Source organism: Vigna unguiculata, chromosome 8 (assembly GCF_037176805.1).
Source record: "Vigna unguiculata cultivar grain cowpea cultivar isolate G323 ecotype 2 chromosome 8, ASM3717680v1, whole genome shotgun sequence".
NCBI lineage: Eukaryota > Viridiplantae > Streptophyta > Magnoliopsida > Fabales > Fabaceae > Vigna > Vigna unguiculata.
Window position 1 is genome coordinate 38,660,155 of NC_140799.1, and position 20,154 is coordinate 38,680,308.

The 20,154-nt window shown below is 35.5% G+C and overlaps 2 protein-coding genes and 1 pseudogene across 3 annotated transcripts; 2 read left to right on the forward strand and 1 right to left on the reverse strand.

The window, feature by feature from the left end:
• LOC114194120 (ubiquitin C-terminal hydrolase 12-like) lies at positions 1-18,707 on the reverse strand. 2 transcript variants are annotated; one of them, XM_028084181.2, is made up of 32 exons: positions 18,486-18,707; positions 18,054-18,123; positions 17,464-17,614; positions 17,215-17,372; positions 16,486-16,751; positions 16,179-16,397; positions 15,983-16,091; positions 15,782-15,897; positions 15,462-15,560; positions 14,760-14,869; positions 13,406-13,480; positions 12,304-12,382; positions 12,075-12,221; positions 11,225-11,305; positions 10,979-11,098; positions 4,593-4,715; positions 4,025-4,102; positions 3,841-3,929; positions 3,645-3,753; positions 3,256-3,324; positions 3,067-3,177; positions 2,783-2,838; positions 2,467-2,644; positions 2,283-2,384; positions 2,136-2,207; positions 1,882-1,947; positions 1,656-1,721; positions 1,389-1,475; positions 1,155-1,271; positions 926-1,000; positions 736-822; positions 1-571 (listed from the first exon to the last, which is right to left on the reverse strand). In XM_028084181.2, the coding sequence occupies exons 1-32, from the start codon at positions 18,513-18,515 to the stop codon at positions 530-532; spliced, it is 3,357 nt and encodes a 1,118-aa protein (XP_027939982.2). In that variant the 5' UTR covers positions 18,516-18,707; the 3' UTR covers positions 1-529. The 2 variants fall into 2 exon arrangements, with proteins under 2 accessions (XP_027939982.2, XP_027939983.2); XM_028084182.2 differs by having other exon boundaries at positions 18,054-18,120; positions 18,486-18,664.
• Positions 6,288-7,827, forward strand: LOC146884467 (uncharacterized). The gene is made up of 2 exons (XM_085665792.1): positions 6,288-7,416; positions 7,653-7,827. The coding sequence occupies exons 1-2, from the start codon at positions 6,432-6,434 to the stop codon at positions 7,688-7,690; spliced, it is 1,023 nt and encodes a 340-aa protein (XP_085521918.1). The 5' UTR covers positions 6,288-6,431; the 3' UTR covers positions 7,691-7,827.
• On the forward strand, positions 9,551-10,673 carry LOC146884468 (secreted RxLR effector protein 161 pseudogene; annotated as a pseudogene).
• Positions 18,708-20,154: the final 1,447 nt, after the last annotated feature.

Here is a 20,154-nt window from a genome sequence, read left to right on the forward strand (position 1 = left end):
TGGAGCAAATGGTGCGGCAGGAAACTATATTTATGCTATCGGGTTATACTGAGGCTGACAAGTCTCTTTTACAACATTACATTAACTCTGCTACACCATTCCACAGCCCTCACTTAATTTGACAACTACTGACTGAACAAAATCTGGAAGCAATTAAGATAAACAAAAAAAAGTCAACCAACTATACCCTGTATACACTCACTAATCCAAAAATCTTATGTACTGATACAGTGCAGTGATGATGATGATCAATGACCTCAACTTGAAGAACTTCCACAGTTGGAAGTAGTAAAGCTCAACGGGCTGTGGTCAGCAGATAGTGTTGAGAGCAATGTCACTCCTTTTGACAGAAAGAATTACATACCACAATTTTAATATAAAATCTGCAGAAACCACCTGGATTGCTGATCTCACTAGTTGGCCTATACAGAGTAGCCTTTTGCTGTTTCCCTGTTTTTACAAGCCCATACATGTCCAAGAATGCCAAACTCATCCCACGCAAGACGAGAGCTCGTCAATACCAACTTTTCTAATTATAAATCTTTACGGGCTTCTCAAAAGTATGGCGATTCTGAAACAAAACCCAACAAATTTGAAATGGTGTAATCAAACAAGTTTTCTTAAACTTTAGAACTAAACTCCAGTATTACCAGAATGGTGGACAAACTCAACATAAATAAATACAAGACAAGAAATTTACTTCAGAAAATAGTTCTTGCAGACAAGATTACTCACCTGGTTGACAGCATATGATCTTTTTGGAGCATTATCAGTATGCTCCAAGCCAAGATACTGCTCCCAAGCACCATAAACATCTCTCCTCTATATCACAAGATACAATAGTTCACACATATGCAAATGTTACAGAAAGTGAATGGAATTAACACAACTGAAAAAACAACAATTCGCCTGTAAATGGGAGTACCTGAAAACGACTGGATACAATGTCAGAATCCTGAAGGTACTCAGGACGCCCTAAAGAAAAAAAAGCAAATTTCCACTGGCCAAACAAAAAATATAATAAATAATTAGACAAAATTACATCAAATTTAATAATATTTATGGACAATGAAACTACCACAAAACAAAAGAAAGTGTAAACCAAAATGGAAGGGACATAATATAACCACCGAACACACAAAAAGAGGAAATACCTTTGCAAACTCATCATCATGAACTTGCAGTTTCTTTTGTATTCGAACTTTAATTTCGGTCAAAGTTTCCCCTTCACGTATGACCAAGAAAAATGGTTCCCCAAAGTTCTGAATTTGCTGTCATAACAAATCAAATGGAAACACATTACATATCATTTGGCATACAACTAAGTCGGAAGCTTTCACGATATTACAAACTGTGCTACGCAAAATGGATCAAATACAATTATATACCATTTGGTTCTGAGCCGTATCTTTCGTGAAATGATACACATGGATTAGGCGATCATGAGGACCCAGATTTTTCTCCTCTTCTGGAATCTGCAAACCACAAGAGTAGCAACTCATTTATATTGTCACATAAACGGAAATGAATAATTGATTCTGCATAAAAGAATCCACTGATGCAATCATATAGGTAAATCAAAGCAGGAACACTTCATGGATTAAAAGCTAACATCTCCCTTCCCAGCCCACTCAAAAACAGAACGAGACTACTACCTCTTCTGCACGTAAAGTCCAGTATTGATCATTAATATTTTCAATCTTCTCATTGGGAGGGAAAACCTGCACAAACAGAGAGGCAGGGTAACAATTAATTGCAAGATCACAAGTAAATGTAAATTTAATATTATATTGAATTCCGATTATTCGATAATTTTGATCAGAAAAATATAAACAATAAGCAATAAATCCACGATCAGTTAAAATAGAGGTAACACAACACCTTGTATATCTTGTGATAGAAAACTTCAAGCAACCTAAGCTCGGCTTCAGGGGACGACAATTCCACCTGTGAGAAAAATAATAAATGAGCAAGACTTATATCAAAAGAGTCACCACTTCAATAACAAACTGGAGCACTCAACAAAAACAGTAAACATGCTTCATGTATCTACTTTTTTAAAATACAGATTGAGGATATGATTTCACTGGTCAGTAAGAATACAATTTAGGCATGCAATACTAGGACAAAATAACCTTTGTTTTCAGATCATCAAGGACATCCCCCACAGTGCTCTGCTTTGGAAGCCTGATGGTATGAATAACCACCTTAACAAACAGTTAAAAAATGTCAGAAAAGATCTAGATAAAAACCAAAAGAAAATCAGATGACTATATACTCACTTCATCCTTGGTAGCATGGTGAAATGCAACTTTCAGAGTTTTCAAACCTTGTAATTCTGGCAGAGGGATGTCAAGTACTTCATAGTACAATATATCCGAAGTCTGACATGCATCAAGGGAAATAAGATGTTTTGATTTTAAACAAGAAACAAAATGAAAGATTATGCATTAAGTCAATGATTACCTGATTATAGTGAACCAGCATTTCAGACAAATGCTCCACACCACGATACTTAACAGGCTGGGGTTTTGGCTGCTGAGAGTAACAATTGTGAGGCGTAAGCCTGATTATGGATGGATCATCCAAACCAAGTTGTTGAGCCACTCTCTCCACTACATCATCATATTTATAGAGCCTTGACCTAGAAATTCATGTACAGCATATACGGTAAGGATGTAATTCCAAGCAAAATAATAAGTAAATACTTGCATGTTCTCTCAGCTAAAACTACAATATATTAGATCTAATGATTTGCTCCAATAAATTACACAATGCTTACATCTCGAGGCAGAAGTCATCTTCCTTGGGTTTATCAAGAGACCGAAAGTGAACAACCTAAAATACATGAATTGGATATTAAAATACTAGCAAACATCTTGCAGTAAAAACATAATGAATAACACATGGTGTATTGGTTACAAACATACTGATATGTGCAGGCTTGGACAGAGGAGGAACGAGGAGAAAATGAAACATAATACAATTGAATGTTGGGTGGTGAATTTTAACATCACATCAATCCACACAGATTGCCTTTGATTGAACCCAAAAAAGGAAAAGTACCTGGCGGTTGTGCACATATTCTAGGTATGATGGCACATCTGGATAGCGGACATGCTCCTCATTGTATACAGCAGGAGCTTTCTGAAAGCATATAATATCTCCATCTTCTAACTGCAAATATAGAAAAACAAATCAATAAACCAATCAAAGATAGTAAGATAAAGTGCACCAATGGCGTTTATAATTTACCTGGCTAGCTCGAAATGTTAATTTCTTATCAATAGGTTCACACATAACATTTGGCTCAAACTTAATTTCCTGCACAACAATAATAGGCACGGTAAATTTACAAATGCCATGAGTAAAGTCACTCATTGATATCAGAACCTAAAAAGTGTTAATCAGAACCTAAAAAGTGTTAAAAAAAAAAGGTACGGGCAGAATAGATCTTGAGATATGGCTTTTGCTGAAGAGATCTTTTCTCTAGGAACATGATGTACTATGCATCATCAACCATCAGTTAGTGTAATTATTAAACAAATATAAAGTGTTTAGATCATACAAGGATGAAGTGCAGTCTGAAAATTTTCATGGTGTTTAGCAAACTAATAAAATATTAAACGAGAAGACAAACAAACCTCATATAGTCCAATCTCTTCTTCGGGGTCATAACCAGCCATTTTATTTAACTTCGTCAAGATTTCCAATGGTTTACCAGTATTCTTCACAAAGAGCCTTCCAACATAACTGCCACAAGAGGGAAATACATCTGATGTCAACAAAGATTCATGTGTTGCCAAAACCAGAAGTTCAAATATAGACATTACTCAGTACCGTAGCTCCTCTTTCTCAGGATCATATAACTTGAAGAAAAGTAATATATCATCCTTTGTCTTGTCAGGTGGTGCAATAGGACGTAAATCCTAAATATTGATGCAGTTTGTCAGAATGACAGAATTTGAATATTCATGTTCATGCAATCAAAGTGGAATACAACTTCCATAAATACAAATATTACCAGCCCAAGCTCCACTTCCAAAAACAATTTCAACTCTGCATTGTGAACCTTGTTTGATACCTCTCTCAATTGTCCAACCTGCAATCCAAAACAGATCAATAAAAAGTATGAACATCATCAGATAGCACAGAAAGACGTGGCAGAAATTAAGCAAATAACAATAGAAGTAGTCACCACTATCTGCTGATCATAGAAGCAATAGAAGTATTCATCACCCTCAACACAAATAATAAAGCAAACCTCAGGGTCACAAAAATAGTTTAAAAAATGTTTACCAGTTGCTTTTCTTATTCATTTTCAGAAATAAAAAACTACCCAACCCTGGGAGAGATGAAATGGTTAAAAGCATAGCCAACACAAAATTAACTGTTGGTCCAGCCCAAGAAATATAATCCAAAATAAGCAAATCAGCCAGGAATTTCACAAAATCGGCTTGTTGATATAGACATGAAGCATGAAACAGATTCAACATACATATGTGGGGTAAACAAGAAAAGGATATAAAGCTTGAATGCGGGTATATAAGCAAAATAATACAGAAAAGCTTCAATCAAGCTCATGAATTTACAGATTGTGCTTCTTCCATGGTTGTCAACGGTCGATTTGGACGATATGTATGGTTTTGCCGCTTTGCCCACAGCCAAAAGCGCTGGAATTGAACTGGTATATTAAACTCTTTAGCAACCTCTTCCTGTTAATCACACGGATCAGCCAGCGATCAGATTAAAAAAATGAAAGTAATGAAAATAGGTGTTTCGAGCAAGAATAAAGAAAGCATTTATATTTCTTAATAGTATTTGTAATATGTCATAGCTGTGTTAGATAAGTAACCATGCAGAACTCTTTATAAATATTTCATATACTTTCAGTTGCATTTTATTTTTAACCCTTTATGCTAAATTAAACTAAAATACCATAATAATCAGATAACAATGTTTAGTCAGCAATAACTTAAGGTAATTTTTAACACAATAACTCTGTTTTTTTCATTCAAGACATTTCAAATTTCTGTGCCCATGTATGTCCATGTCAATCAAATCTGTGTCTCCTGTTCCTTTTGGCTTTTCTTTATAACATCTTCAAATTCAAATAGAAAATCAAAGAACACAGATTTATATGGAATATGTTTTCATTCAGCTAAAGCTTCATAAGTTTTATATTTTAACAGTGTTCTAAAAATAACTATCACCTCAGAATAAGCAACAAAACTAATGATTTTTTCTTTAGCAGACAAATTAAACTTCTAGTTCCATGAATCAGATGTATAAAATGTTTAGTAGTAAGAAAAACTAAGATAGAAACAAATTCAACTTGGATTACAACATATTATCAGTATTTCATATACCACATCCTACGTGGCTTATCTTCGGTCAATTGATATTGACACTACTCATCAACTGTGAACATAATATTGTGAAAAGAAGGGGCAAATTCCATGTCACTGAATCCCTCTCACAAGGAAAAAAACAAAATTATAGTGTTGCTCTTTCTTTGAAAAATAATTCTACTGAAAAAGTACTCCTTTTTCAATCCTATTTTGAATTTTTTCCCATTCAAAAGCATTTATAATAATATAGTTTTCTGTCAACGGACAGTTTATAATTGTTAGAATTATTACCTATACCTATTGTATCATTAACCCTATGTGTAGGGTGTTGAGTGTGGGAAACTACCTACTCCATATCTACTGTTGCATGTAATCATGCCTAGTATCTTAGAGTAGTTTTTTCATATCTTTTCATATGTACGTGCTTGCTTCATTATAAATAGAAGAGGAAGAGAGTGGTATTGTAGTCCACTACTCATATTTTAAAGTCTCAGTCTCAAGTTGGTATCAGAGCGGGTCGATCCCGCTCTGGTTTCTGTCTCAGCTGGTCTGTCACCGCTGTCCGCGGTTGATCGCCGTTAGTCACCGCCGCTGTCCGCGGCTGTCTAAGTTCGGTTAACCTCGTTTCTGAACTACCCAACACTGTCAAACAACTTCTCAACACTGTCCGCCACTGTCTGCGTCCTCCGCCGCTGTCCGCCGCTGTCCGCCACCGTCCGCCGCCGTCCACCGACGCAGTTCCGTCCGGAAACCACCGGATCTGAACCGCCTCTCCGCGCGACAGCCAACCCCGCCGGTGTCGCAGGCAGCGCCGTCGCCACGCGCCTCCACACGCGTCTTGTCCGTTCGCTGCCGTCAGGCGCGTGCCGCTCACGCGCCGCCTTCCCGTCGCCAGTTCGTCGTCGCGCCACCTCCGTCGCCGTCGCCGGAGCCTCCTCTACCCGTTTTGACCATCAAATCTCTGTTCCGGTGAAGTTCAGTAGCACCTCTTGTGGAAATCGTCCCTTTCGAAGTCGAAAATCGTCACTGTTTCACTGTTTTCGTCACTGTTTTACTGTTTTCCGAGATCCTCTCTTTATCATGGCCACTGGAGGTCCTACCGGGAGTGCTATTTCATTCTCCGGAAGCCCCTGCATTACGTCCGAGAAACTAAATGGCCAAAATTACTTATCTTGGTCCGCTGCCGTCGAGATGTGGTTTCTCGGTCAAGGACACCACGAACACCTTGAGAAAGATGGCAGCCACATACCTTCTGAAAAAGCTGAACAGTGGAAACAAGCGGATTTCCAACTATGTGCTCTATTGTGGCAATCGGTGGAACCACGACTTTTGATGTCCCTACGGGCCTTCAAAACTTGCCACTCGTTTTGGAAGCGAACTCAGAATATCTATGCAAATGATATTCAACGCCTCTATGATTCGGCGAACAAGTTGGCATCTATGAAAATGACTAACCATGATATGATGTCATTCATGAATGACGCTCAAGCTGCTGTGGAAGAACTTCGAATGTTCTTGGAAGTCGACTCTCTAGATGAAATGAAGAAAAAGCTTGACAAGTACTATATGGTAATGATCCTCCACGCTATACACCCAGACTTTAATCATATCCGAGATCAGCTTTTGACCTCTCATGAGGTTCCTTCCATGGAAACTTTGATCTCCCGCATGATACGTGTTCCAACTCTTCAAACTCCAGAAACTCTTGCTGTAATGGAACCATCTGTCATGGTTGCCACCAGAGGAAGAGGAGGTCGTGGAACTAGAGGAGGTGGACGTGGAGGTCGTGGGCGTCCTCAGTGTACGTATTGTAAAAGGATGGGTCATACCCAAGAAAACTGCTACACTTTACATGGATTTCCTGCCAAAACAGCCAATGTCTCCCAGGCAGAGACTACTGACTCCAAGTTCACTGAGGACGAGTATCAAGAGTACCTACGCCTCAAATCCAACAGCTTGGCACAGTCATCTCAAGCTCCAAGTACATCAACTGTTTGCATCTCTCAATCCATGGAAGGTCACAATTCATGGGTAATTGACTCTGGTGCTTCTGATCACATTTCTGGTAATACCTCCTTGTTCTCAACCATTTCATTCCAAGAAAAATCTCATTTTATAACCCTCGCAAATGGTTCTAAAACATCCTCAAAGGGAGTCGGTCAAGCCATCTTATCTACGTCCTTAAATCTAAAATTTGTCCTTTTTGTCCCTAATTGTCCTTTCAATTTAATTTCCTTAAGTCAGTTAACCAAAACATTGAATTGCTCTGTAACCTTCGATGACAAATCTTTTGTTATACAGGAGCGTGGCTCGGGGAGACGGATTGGAGAAGGATATGAAGCGGGCGGATTATACCATTTTGGATCTCGTCCACGTGTGTCATGTGTTGCAGCCCCCAATCCTAAAATGTTACATGATCGGCTTGGTCACCCTCACCTGTCCAAGTTAAAGAAAATGTTTCCTGAACTTAGTCGTCTCCAGACTTTAGAATGTGAGTCATGTCAACTAGGAAAACATGTTAGATCTACCTTTCCTAAAAGATCTCAATCAAAGTGTACTTCTAGTTTTTCTGTCATCCATTCCGATATCTGGGGACCTAGTCGTGTCTCATCTTTTGGCTTTAGGTATTTTGTTACTTTCATTGATGAATATTCGAGATGTACTTGGGTTTATCTTATGAAAGATCGTTCTGAATTATTATCCCTCTTCACATCCTTTTTGAATGAAATCAAGAATCAATTTGGTCAAGTAATTAAAATCTTAAGAAGTGACAATGCCAAAGAGTATTTTTCGTCTGCTCTTTCTAATGTTTTGAGTTCCCATGGTATCCTGCACCAGTCTACTTGTCCTCATACGCCACAACAAAATGGTATAGCAGAAAGAAAAAATCGACACTTAGTTGAAACTGCTCGTACCCTTTTGCTTAGTGCCAACGTTCCTGTCCATCATTGGGGAGATGCCATCTTAACTGCAGGTTTTCTTATTAATCGGATGCCATCTTCCTCTCTCAATCATAAGGTCCCTTTCTCCATTCTGTTTCCAGACAATCCTCTCTTTCACACTTCTCCTAGAGTTTTTGGTTGTGTATGTTTTGTTCATGACATGTCTCCCGGGTTAGACAAGCTTTCTGCTCGCTCTCTCAAATGTGTTTTCTTGGGCTATTCACGACTTCAAAAAGGGTATCGATGTTACTCTCCTGAAACCAAGAAATATTACATGTCTGCCAATGTTACATTTTTTGAACAGACCCCTTACTTCTCTCCATATGTTCAAGATGTCCATGTCATCCAGCAGGTCCTTCCTATTCCCGTGGTTGAGTACAATATTTCCAATGTCCCTGTCCCTCCAAGTCTCGACCAAAGTCCTCCTGAGCCATCATCTCCACCTATTGACTCTCTCCAACACAGGACGCCGATGAATAGTCCAGTTGTTCCAGAACATGGTGAATCCCCTACTTCAGATTCTTCTCCCTCGTCTCTTGATCCCACGACTCCTGGTGAAGGTGATTCAGGTTGGCCCATTGCTCTCAGAAAAGGTACTCGTTCCTCTCGAAATCCACATCCCATTTATAATTTTCTTAGCTATCACCGATTATCGCCTTCCTATTGTTCACTTTTATCCTCAGTGTCTTCTGTTGTTATTCCCAAAAATGTGAATGAAGCACTTGATCATCCTGGATGGCGACAAGCCATGATTGCAGAGATGCAGGCTCTTGAAAGCAATCATACTTGGGAGCTCGTGCCCCTCCCTTTGGGTAAGAAGGCTGTTGGTTGTTGATGGGTGTATGCAATTAAAGTTGGCCCTGATGGTCAGGTTGATCGACTCAAAGCCCGATTGGTTGCAAAAGGGTACACTCAGGTTTATGGCCTTGACTATTGTGACACCTTCTCTCCCGTGACCAAGATGACTACTATTCGCCTCTTCTTTGCAATGGCAGCAATTCGTCACTGGCCTCTTCATCAATTGGATATCAAAAATGCCTTCCTTCATGGTGATCTTGAGGAGGAAGTGTACATGGAGCAACCTCCTGGGTTTGTTGCTCAGGGGGAGTCTGGCATGGTATGCAAATTGCATCGATCTTTATATGGCCTCAAACAATCACCACGAGCTTGGTTTGGAAAATTCAGCTCCATTGTTCAGAAATTTGGGTTAAGACGCAGTGAGGTAGATCACTCAGTCTTTTACAAACATAACTCTCCTGGGAAATGTGTCTACCTAATAGTATATGTTGATGATATTGTTATTACAGGAAATGATACTACTGGAATATCTCAACTGAAGGAGCACTTGTGTAAACATTTTCAAACCAAGGATCTCGGAAGCCTCAAATACTTCTTGGGCATTGAAGTAGCTCAGTCAAAAGATGGAGTTGTAATCTCTCAAAGGAAATATGCTCTTGATATATTACAAGAAACAGGTATGATTGACTGCAGACCAGTTGAGAGTCCTATGGACCCGAATCAGAAGTTAACAACAGTAGAAGGCGAATTATTCTCCAATCCAGAGAGATATAGGAGGCTCGTTGGAAAGTTAATTTATCTCACTATTACGAGGCCTGATCTATCTTTCGCAGTTGGAATTGTTAGCCAATTTATGCAGACTCCATGTCTTGGACATTGGAATGCCATCATCCGTATTTTAAGGTACCTCAAGAAGGCTCCAGGACAAGGGTTGCTATATGAAGATAAAGGAAATGTTCAAATCTCTAGGTACTGTGATGCTGATTGGGCAGGCTCTCCTATTGACAGACGCTCTACTACGGGATATTGTGTCCTCCTTGGAGGAAATGTTATCTCTTGGAAAAGTAAGAAGCAAAATGTAGTGGCTCGATCCACCGCTGAAGCTGAATATCGGGCAATGGCGTCTCTCACGTGTGAACTCATATGGGTAAAGCAATTTCTTCGAGAGCTTAACTTCTGTGAAATTCAGACCATGAAGATGTATTGTGACAACCAGGCTGCTCTCCACATTGCATCAAATCCAGTGTTTCATGAGAGAACTAAACACATAGAAATTGACTGCCACTTTGTTCGAGAAAAATTGATGACCAAGGAAATTTGTACTGAGTTCGTTGGGTCAAATGACCAACTTGCAGATGTGTTGACCAAGTCATTAAGGGGACCTCGGGTTGAGTTCATTTGTTCCAAGCTTGGTTCATACAATTTGTATGCTCCAGCTTGAGGGGGAGTGTTAGAATTATTACCTATACCTATTGTATCATTAACCCTATGTGTAGGGTGTTGAGTGTGGGAAACTACCTACTCCATATCTACTGTTGCATGTAATCATGCCTAGTATCTTAGAGTAGTTTTTTCATATCTTTTCATATGTACGTGCTTGCTTCATTATAAATAGAAGAGGAAGAGAGTGGTATTGTAGTCCACTACTCATATTTTAAAGTCTCAGTCTCAAGTATAATATCCACAACATAAAAGAATCATAAACAAATAAGGCATGCTGTTAGAAGAGTAGTTTGTCCAGAATTTCAAATTTTCCAAATGAAAAGCAATTGCTTGACAAGAGAGATTTACTACAGAGATCAGCTCAAAACAGACAAGAAATGAATAAGATATGCCTAGCCAAAGCACATCTAGCACGAGAGCTAAAAGTGTGATTAAAGATTATACCTTAAAAAGGTTAAACGACGTTTGTTTTTGCACACGGAAACTCCTCACTTTGTCATGGTCTACAAGATCAAAATATATATCCTTTCCAATCTGCTCTGCAAGGTCTTCGTCTCGTGCCACCTAAGAAGTGTCACATGCCATCAGGTTATATAAAAATACAATTTGATAGGTGGCACACAGCACGTGTGTATTGACACAAACAGTATCCCATTCTGAATAACAAGTTAGAAACTAGCCACAAGGAACCTTTATAATAGTGTAAAGGTGAGCCTCCGCCTTTTCTTTCTTTTTGTGCTCCTTTTCTTCTTGTTCTTTCTTCAACCTCTCCTGCATTAATCCATTGAAGAAATTGATGGCAAATTTTTCAGAATAAAGCAGAAACAAAAAAAAATACAAATTTAAGTGACCACCAAAATAAGCTTGGTTTGATGTTGGCTTTAAATACTCCTAAGAAACTTCTCACGAAAAAATTATAAAAACAACTTATTAGTTTAAATCATCTATGTACGAGGATTAACTTATATTATATTATAGCTTTCTCGTGCAAAAATTAACTTTGTACAAAATGTGGTTTTCATCTAATATAACCATTGAATCATAAATATTACCTACATTACTCATCTCAAATCCAGTAAAACTTTAACAATAACATAATCAAATTGTAAAAAGTAAATATTATGTTTACTTGTTTATGCAGTGACAGCAAAGATGTCTGAACATAGAATCCCATGCAAACTAACCAGAGTCATCACATGAATGAGGCCAAAAATAAGTCTGGATTAATATTAAACTTAGCAAATGATTTGTAGTCTATCCTATAAGAACTTTTAATCCATAGAGTTTTGTATAAAATTACTCAAAAAAAAGTTATTATGTAGTGTAAAAGTATAACTTACTTTACAACCGTGTAAATTTATCCCTCATATATAGATAGATAACAGTTTAGAACAGTCATCAAGTAGACTGCAGTATCTGACTAGAACAAACTTGTTAAATTAGCCGTCTGCATTTATTTACAAAAATGCAGTTCAAACTTGTTACTATTTGACTTGGCATAATTTATATGAAGCCCAAAGTACCTAAAATGATCACCTACCCTTAAATGTTCAGCAATGTCTTTCTCATCCACATTGCATATTACTTTGTCCTTGTCAGCTTCCCGTATATACACCAGCATATAAGCATTTGAATATTTGGTGAATTTAAAAGGAGTGTTGTTAAACCCAGGATTTGTCTGTGGTAACTGTTAAAATAGGTTTAAACAATCAATAAGTAAATGTTCAAATATAGGGATCAATTCCAGAGCCAAATGAAAAAATAATTACCTCTTCCTCGCCACCATATTGCTCCTCTAATGCCCTTTTAGTGTCTTCTTTAGTTACCCTCTCGTCATCAAATTTATACCTAATAGTCATATACATTCTATTAAAGCATGCAGTGAAGAGCTCAGTAAATAAGCAAGAAAAGCAATTCAAAATGACAGAAAAAGGTGACAGGACTATCAGAAAGTTGCATGCTATGTACAAAAAGTACAAAAAATAAAAAGATTCATCATTTCAACTGTTTACCTTTGCAACACATATTCATTTGAAATATAAGATACCTATCATTTACAAGCTACACATAAATTAATGAATATGACTTTCAGTTTATGTTTAATTCAATAATATCGTTTACAAAATATTTTCCTTATCTACATCAAGTTTTTCACATGTATACATTGTTATTTAATCTGTTGTAAGAATCTCCTTTCTGATTTTGATTTATTGTGGTCTGACTTTGATTTTTTAACATTGATTGTTATGATTTAGCTCACATGTGAACTGGTCATTAAGTATTATCTACAGTTGTAAAATATTTGCTAACAGTCATATATAATATGTTATGTACACTAATTTGACTAATTATATACTATAGATATAACAAAATTAGATTGAGTATTTTAAAACCATGTATTCATGTTCTTAAATTAATACAAACTTATCAACAATCTGTAAAAACATAGTTATCATATATCCCATGCAGTATTTATATTAACTCATAATAATAGGGTACTATCAACAGACCACTTAAAAAATCAGTATTTCTTTAGTTATCCTAAGTATGCTATACAAGGATTATATAGTTGAGTTTATACAAAGTTACCCATATAAATCTATGAATGTGAATTTTCAATTTTAAGTTAAATGCTATCATTTACAAGATATTTTCCTTGTTTGTGTCATGATTATCACATGTGTATTTATTTTCTCCGTAACTGTGCATTTTGGCAGGATCCTGTGAACCATGTTACAATGAAAGCAGCAAAATCAACATTTAAGTATGTTGTAATGTGACCCCTGGTAGTCATCATCAGAAATGCACCAAAAGCACCTAGTTTATATGGCACTGAACAATTCAGACGTGGTAATTATAGTATATACATACCACTGGTCAGAGAGAGTTGGCCTGATAAAAGCGTAATAATGTCCACCATGTACACCACCACTATGAACCAAAACACTGGAAAAAAATTTAAATGTGTCAAAAAATATGCATTTGGATAAAAAGTTGTAATTGCACACTAATGGAAATCATCAGCACTAAGAAAGAAAAATTACAAATTTGATGAACTTCATTAATATTTTAATGTTAACTCCAAAATTTTAATATTAACAACTCAAGTTTTATTGTTCCAACATAATTTAAAAATTCAATCCCCCACTTGATTTGAAAAATTCGGAACATGCTTATCAAACTCGCATGTTGAGCTTACATTCTCACACCCTATTGCCCGAGTTGACTCATAAGCAAACTTGTTTCTGAAGCAGGATCCATAGGCTCTTGTTGCAAACTCGATGAGCTCGGCCAAACTCATGAGCTTGCAATGAGTTGGCGAGTCAAAAGGAGTTTTCGTTTTAACCCAAAATAAATAAAAAAAACTCAATGCAATTAGGTTTGTTCTTCTCCTCCACCTAACGGATTAGGGTTTGCTGTTTTGGTCTCTATTATTTATAACATGTCATCCTCTTCTCAACATCATTTCACTGCATGATGGTGTATCATGCTCTGGGGTCACAGTTCTCTCAGCTCGTGATTTTTTATGTTAATGGTTCTATTAGCTCATGGTTTTCTCATATCATTGTTCTTTCCACTTGCGATTTTGATCTACTCACGTCACGTGGTATTCTGCTCTTCTCTCCTCGCAGTTATATAAATTTGTCATAATTTTAATTACTGTGGTTTGATGTGGTGTTTTTCAACTATAGAAAATTTAATTATTATATAATTGATTTTTAATTTTGTAATAGAAAATTGAAATTAGGATCAAATTCAATTGAGGGCAATCCAAGTGCATCTCATGTTAATTTATCTTTTGCAATATTTGTATGAACCTATTTATTTAGTATTGTGGACTTATTTTACTCAATTATTCTATTGAAATATTGTATTAGTATGTTATTTCTATAAATTATTTTTTTTCATAAGAAAGAGTTTACAACTCTAGAGTTTGATAACATTGATTCCGCAAGCTTGAGACGGCAACCCCAAGATAATTTTTTTTTGTTCTTTCCATTATATATCCTCAAATCATTTTCTCCTTCTTTTACTTTATCACTTATTTCTTTCTTTAGACTGTAGAAGTCATTGATTGTACTTGACTCAGATATATGGGGAAATTATGAGAACATATATATTGCTGCCATTACCACAACATTACCTATGATGAAACAAGCACCATGCACCAATTTAAAACAATGTGCTGTGGTAACAAATACTACTGTCATTATCACAACATTACCTGTGAAGTGTGTAAAGATTGCGGACATTCCTATCAGCTTCGGGTGATAAATATTTTCCATTCTCACGATCAAGGTCAAGTTGCATTGGAAACTCATAACGGTCATTAATCTACATAGCAGAAGAAAAAAAAACTTTCATGTATTGAAAAGAGAGTTTAACCATTCCATCAAATGAGAACCCACGGAAAAAAAGGTAAAACTAAGTAATACCCATGATCCCTCTGGCAGAAAAATATCCCTTCAGGAGATTGTTTCAAATGATGTAAACAAATTTTAAGTACATATATACACATGCAAACAAACGAACCAACCAAAAGATTTTCCACCCAGAGCAAAGAAAAGCAAAAAAGCAGTTTCCATTTCAAAAAGGTATTGAGAAAAATGCTTGCAAAAATTCTTCATTATTTTCATCATTATCAAAAATGTATTGAGAAAAATGTATGCAGAAATTCTTCATTATTTTCATCATCTTGGGGCACTATTGTCCAACACAAGACATTTGCGAAATAACTTTCTTACATGAAGTAACGTTATTGTAAAGGAATACATACCACAAATAAAGAAGGATATAATGGTATTAATAGTTGAGCTACAGGAAATTATTTGAACCTTACTCTGACTGCAAACTTTATCATATGGCAGCAAATAAAGTACCTAGAGAAGAAAATATCCTATACACCAGAGTTTGTTTGACTACCAACCTTGACCATGGTATCCCGCATAAAGTCATATTCAAATCTCTTCAGCTGAAGCTGCAGAACAGGTGGGAAGTCAATGAATAGGACACCCTTCTTAGCATCCTGAAAAAAAAATGAAAAATCATCAGCTTATATGTGAAACTATATTGAAAACTTGTATATTTGAGTGCATTCAGACAGTAACTATAACAAACTAAAAGGATTCGGTTCAGAAATTAAAATTTGCAAACAATACTATTTTTGTAAACTCATAAGAACTAAAGATTTAGAACTTCTACAGATGATTTATTACAACCCGACTCAAATTAACGATTGCAACCAACCTGCAAACCATATTGCTCGGCATGATATTTGTTGTCCCCTTCAAGACGTTCAACTTCAACATATTTGTCAAAGGAAGCATATACATCAGGGCAGCCTTTCACATCAAGCTGAAGATCTGAAAGGATATGTAAAATTAAATTAGAACCTAGTGGCATGGTACAATTAAACCATAATTAACTTCAAAATGAACATGTAGGTACCATAAAACGACTCCTTTCTAGTTGATTTATAGTCCACATTGATGCATTCAATATAGTTCATATGATGTCCTTCAAATAACTTCTGTATAGTTCCCTCAACAACAGTTCCCTAATGACAAAATAAACAATCATCATGAAATTGAGAGAATATTCCACAAAATGTTATGCACAAAACATCCAAAAGGCCTTCCATTACCTTCATTTTGTCTTCAAGTTTTTCAGAAAGGACTCTGTTCAGTTCTTGAACGTCGTGCTGCATGAAAGAATCATATGTGTCCCATCCAAAAGATTTAGTGAGCTCCTTTGTTGCAACACTGGTGTCACTATACTGGAGCTTGTAGAATAAACTCTGCAATGCCAAAGGGATGCTTGCAGAGGGCATGTCATTCTCTGTTGTTGGCATGTGGTACACAGCCTGAAATATGACCACCATGACCCTAGTTCATCACTATCAAGCCAAAAAACTAAACTTATGAGAGAAAAAAAGAAAGATAGGGCCTGACCTTTCGAAAATAAGGAATGTGATATAAAGTTTGGAGTAGAGAATTCATATAACACGTAGCACCCTGGTTCTTAAGTCCAACATAGCCAGTCTCCTTTTTTGAATCATAGGTCCAGTAATCAACAATTCTACGAACAAGAACCTCGGCTTCAACTACAAGAGTGTCATTCACAAGATACCCTCTGGTAGGATCATACAATTCACCGAGCGGCATAAAGGACGTGAAACCCCAATCACTTTCCCGCGCATTGAATTGGTGTTGTGTGTCTACATTGTGTAAAACAAAGTTAGAACAAGACATGACAAGAGTATACCTAAAAACCATGACCATTTTCAATTTCTTCACTTATTAATATTAAAAAATACAAAGTACTAGATAAAAGGTAAATACATGCACTAAATAATAAATACTTGCCTTTACACTTACATGCATGAAATAATAAATACTTTACCATTTATTTCTTAACCAATAACCAGTGCCATGAGAAAGAGCATTGTTTTATTTAGCATGTTAATGATAATAGTTCGTTCAGGATAAGTCATATATCTAGATTTAGATACCATACTACAAGGAAATAAATACATACACACAAACATAAGCTGTTCATAAATTAATTGCAACAAAAATCCCACCATTTTCTATAACTTTAGTTCAAGCAATGATCTTTTCTACATACATATATGGTACATCATCTTGTAACAATGGCAAGGAACAAATTTAAGAGACTACCTTTTCTCACAGAATATTTATTATGGATTTGATTAATAACAGCCAAGCTAAACTGTGCGTATCTACTCCAGCCATAGGGCAAACTAGATGAATCTGCAACATCTAAATACATGGACAGATAGTCCACATTGTTCCCTTTCGGGAAAATAAGTACACGCCTGCTCAGTAAAGACAAAAATCAGAAAAGATCATTAGAGATAGGTCCGTCATTAATAAACTAAGCCAATGTGAAAACAAGATTGTTGATACCATTTATATCCACCAACAACAAATATTTCTGAATAAAGCTTCTTCGAATTCATTCTAGAAAAGTTGTCAATTTTCCACGTGAATCTTGTCGATGAAGGATCCTCGACAGGCTGGCTCTCCACAGTGTTGGCAGCATCAGGTTGTGCCACAACTAACAATCATCAAAATCAGTGAAAAAAAAAAACAATTAAGTATCATGCTTTAAGTCAGCCGATAAACAGAACAGGAGATGCGACAAAAAAAACTAGGTTCTCTACTTGTTAAAAGAAATGAGTAAAACGAGGAGAAAGAAAGACAATGACACGAACAGAAAAAAAAAAAAAAAAACAAAAACAAAAACAAAAACATTGTAAATAGACAACATCCCTAAATGTCAACTAACAAGAAAACACTTTTTGCCTAGAAAACCTAAAACTCTTGGACGAATTCGTCACTCCCTTCCTGTCTCTCTGTCAATAAAAAAAAATGCATGAAGTGGTTCCCTGTACTCTGAGAGAAATACCAATCGATCACATAAAAGCCAATATATGGAGTAACAAAACTAGCAGGGGTTTCTCGACGGATCAAAAGAGTAAGAAAGCAACAAGTACCTTCCATGGGTTGGTGATTATTTTCCGCCAAATCAGTGTGTGGGACAAGCATCTCCTCATCCTCCTGCTGCTGCATGAGCCAAACACCAAACAAAAACTAATCACTATAACCGTACTTCGGATCCACCGAAGAACCAAAGCCAATTAAATCCCCAAAATCCGAGCACGAAATGCATCGTAATTGAAGCAAATTCCAGTCTCGCAGATCAAAACCACAACCCCTAGACGAAACCCCATCACTCCCGGCCAACCCAACCCTCCGACCAGAACGACAATCAAATTGACACCATTAACCCGAACAGCAAAAGGAACAAAATCATGCAAGCAAATAAGAGAAAAAGAGAAACGAGAAGCGAAATTGAAAACGCGCGAGTGAATGAAGCCGCGAAAAGGAGCACCGGGGAAGTTGCCGAGTGAGGGTAAGAAACGTACGTCAATGGGAGCAGGAGTCATCACAGTCATGGCGATTACGCAATTGACCTCGCGTGGGCGTTACTTGAGGGGAAGCAATGGAAGAGAGAGAAAGAGAGACAGAGAGAGAGAGGAGAGAAAAGGGGGAAGAGCACTGTAAGAAAACGAGATCACCAGAAGCTATTGCTGTGTTCCTATTGCTCGAAGAGGGAGAAATGTCTTTGGTTTTTATTTGGGGGGTTTACCCACTTTCGGTATTTCACCCCTCACTTTCTTGGACAAATTTGTATCTTCTTCTCTCTTCAGACACTCTGCGAAATAAAATATGGAATTTCTTCCACTTTTTCTAAGACCTGTCTCATCATCTATATTTACTCTAATTCTATTTCAAACATGCTTATCAATCCAAATTAATTTTCTGCTTTTATTTTTACTATTAGATTAAAATAATAATATATAAAGAAGAAAAAAAAAATTAAAAATTATTATTTCTTACATATAGTTATGAGAGAAAAAAAAAACTAGTGATTTTTGAAGATTATTAAAATTCTTTTTTCATCTTTTTGATAAAAGAAGTTAACAAGATTTAGTGCTGAATTATAAATACTTAACTAGATTAATTGCAATTACTTTTATTCATATTTTTTATCGCATTACAAATATTCCATGTTAAGGACAGAATAAAATATTAAATTAACAACATTGGTTTTTTAAGAACAAAATAATTGATAAAAGATGTATCCATATGTTTTATCTCTTATCTATCAACATACATGGATCAAGTAATAAATATAAATTATATAAATTATTTATTATGACTATTGTACTAAGATACTGAGATTAAGGATTTTTTAGCTCCTTCAAATAAAAATGAAATTTAGATAACAGTGTACAATAATAATTATTAATTAAAACCATATAAAAGTATATATATATATATATATATATATATATATTTAAAATAAATATTTATAAAATAATACTTATAAAATAAATAAAAAATATCTATATTAAAATTATAAAAATTATTTATATTTTTTTTATAATTTAATTAATTTTTATTATTATAAAAAATGAACACATATGTACAAACACATTTGTTTTTATCAGTTTTATAATAATGGTTGTTATTGTTGCATTTTCTTCATTTATAGAAAAAGATATATAAAGATTAACTATTTTAGAAAAATAATAACATTTTCTACAATGTATTCATAGCTACTATTTTCATTAATTATTAATACAAACAATTCATTTAATAACATTTATTGATCATTTATTTGTTTTTAATATGTTATCTCTTTTGAAGTCATCTATTTCTATATTAATACATTATTGACTAATCAAGGAATATATATCACTTAATTAAGTAGAATGAGTTAATGCCTTCAATTTTTACTAATCAAATAAAATATATTGTTGATCTGGAAAATTAAATATAGGTCTTGTTTTAAAATGGTCAGTTTCAACCTTTTTAAAATAACTAAATAGTAGTTAATTGAGTAATAAGATAGTTGTTAACGGGTTCACTGTTTAATATAAGATAATTGTTAACTGTTTATTACTAAGTAACTTATTTATTTAAAAGTATTTCTTTAGAGAACAAGTAAGTTAGTTTATAAATTATATAAACAAAATTATATAATTTTTATTATATGTCAAATTATTTTTTTTATTAGTTATCTTATCA

Bases quoted from the DNA above. Each gene is read 5' to 3' on its own strand.
- LOC146884467 (XM_085665792.1), top strand. From the start codon at position 6,432: ATGGCCACTGGAGGTCCTACCGGGAGTGCTATTTCATTCTCCGGAAGC. The intron at 7,417-7,652 runs GTAATACCTCCT...TTTGTTATACAG, and splicing joins TGCTTCTGATCACATTTCTG to GAGCGTGGCTCGGGGAGACG.
- LOC114194120 (XM_028084181.2), bottom strand. From the start codon at position 18,515: ATGACTGTGATGACTCCTGCTCCCATTGAC. The intron at 12,222-12,303 runs GTAATTATTTTT...CTATTTTAACAG, and splicing joins AATATGGTGGCGAGGAAGAG to TTACCACAGACAAATCCTGG. The intron at 11,306-12,074 runs GTAGGTGATCAT...GGATTAATGCAG, and splicing joins ACATTGCTGAACATTTAAGG to GAGAGGTTGAAGAAAGAACA.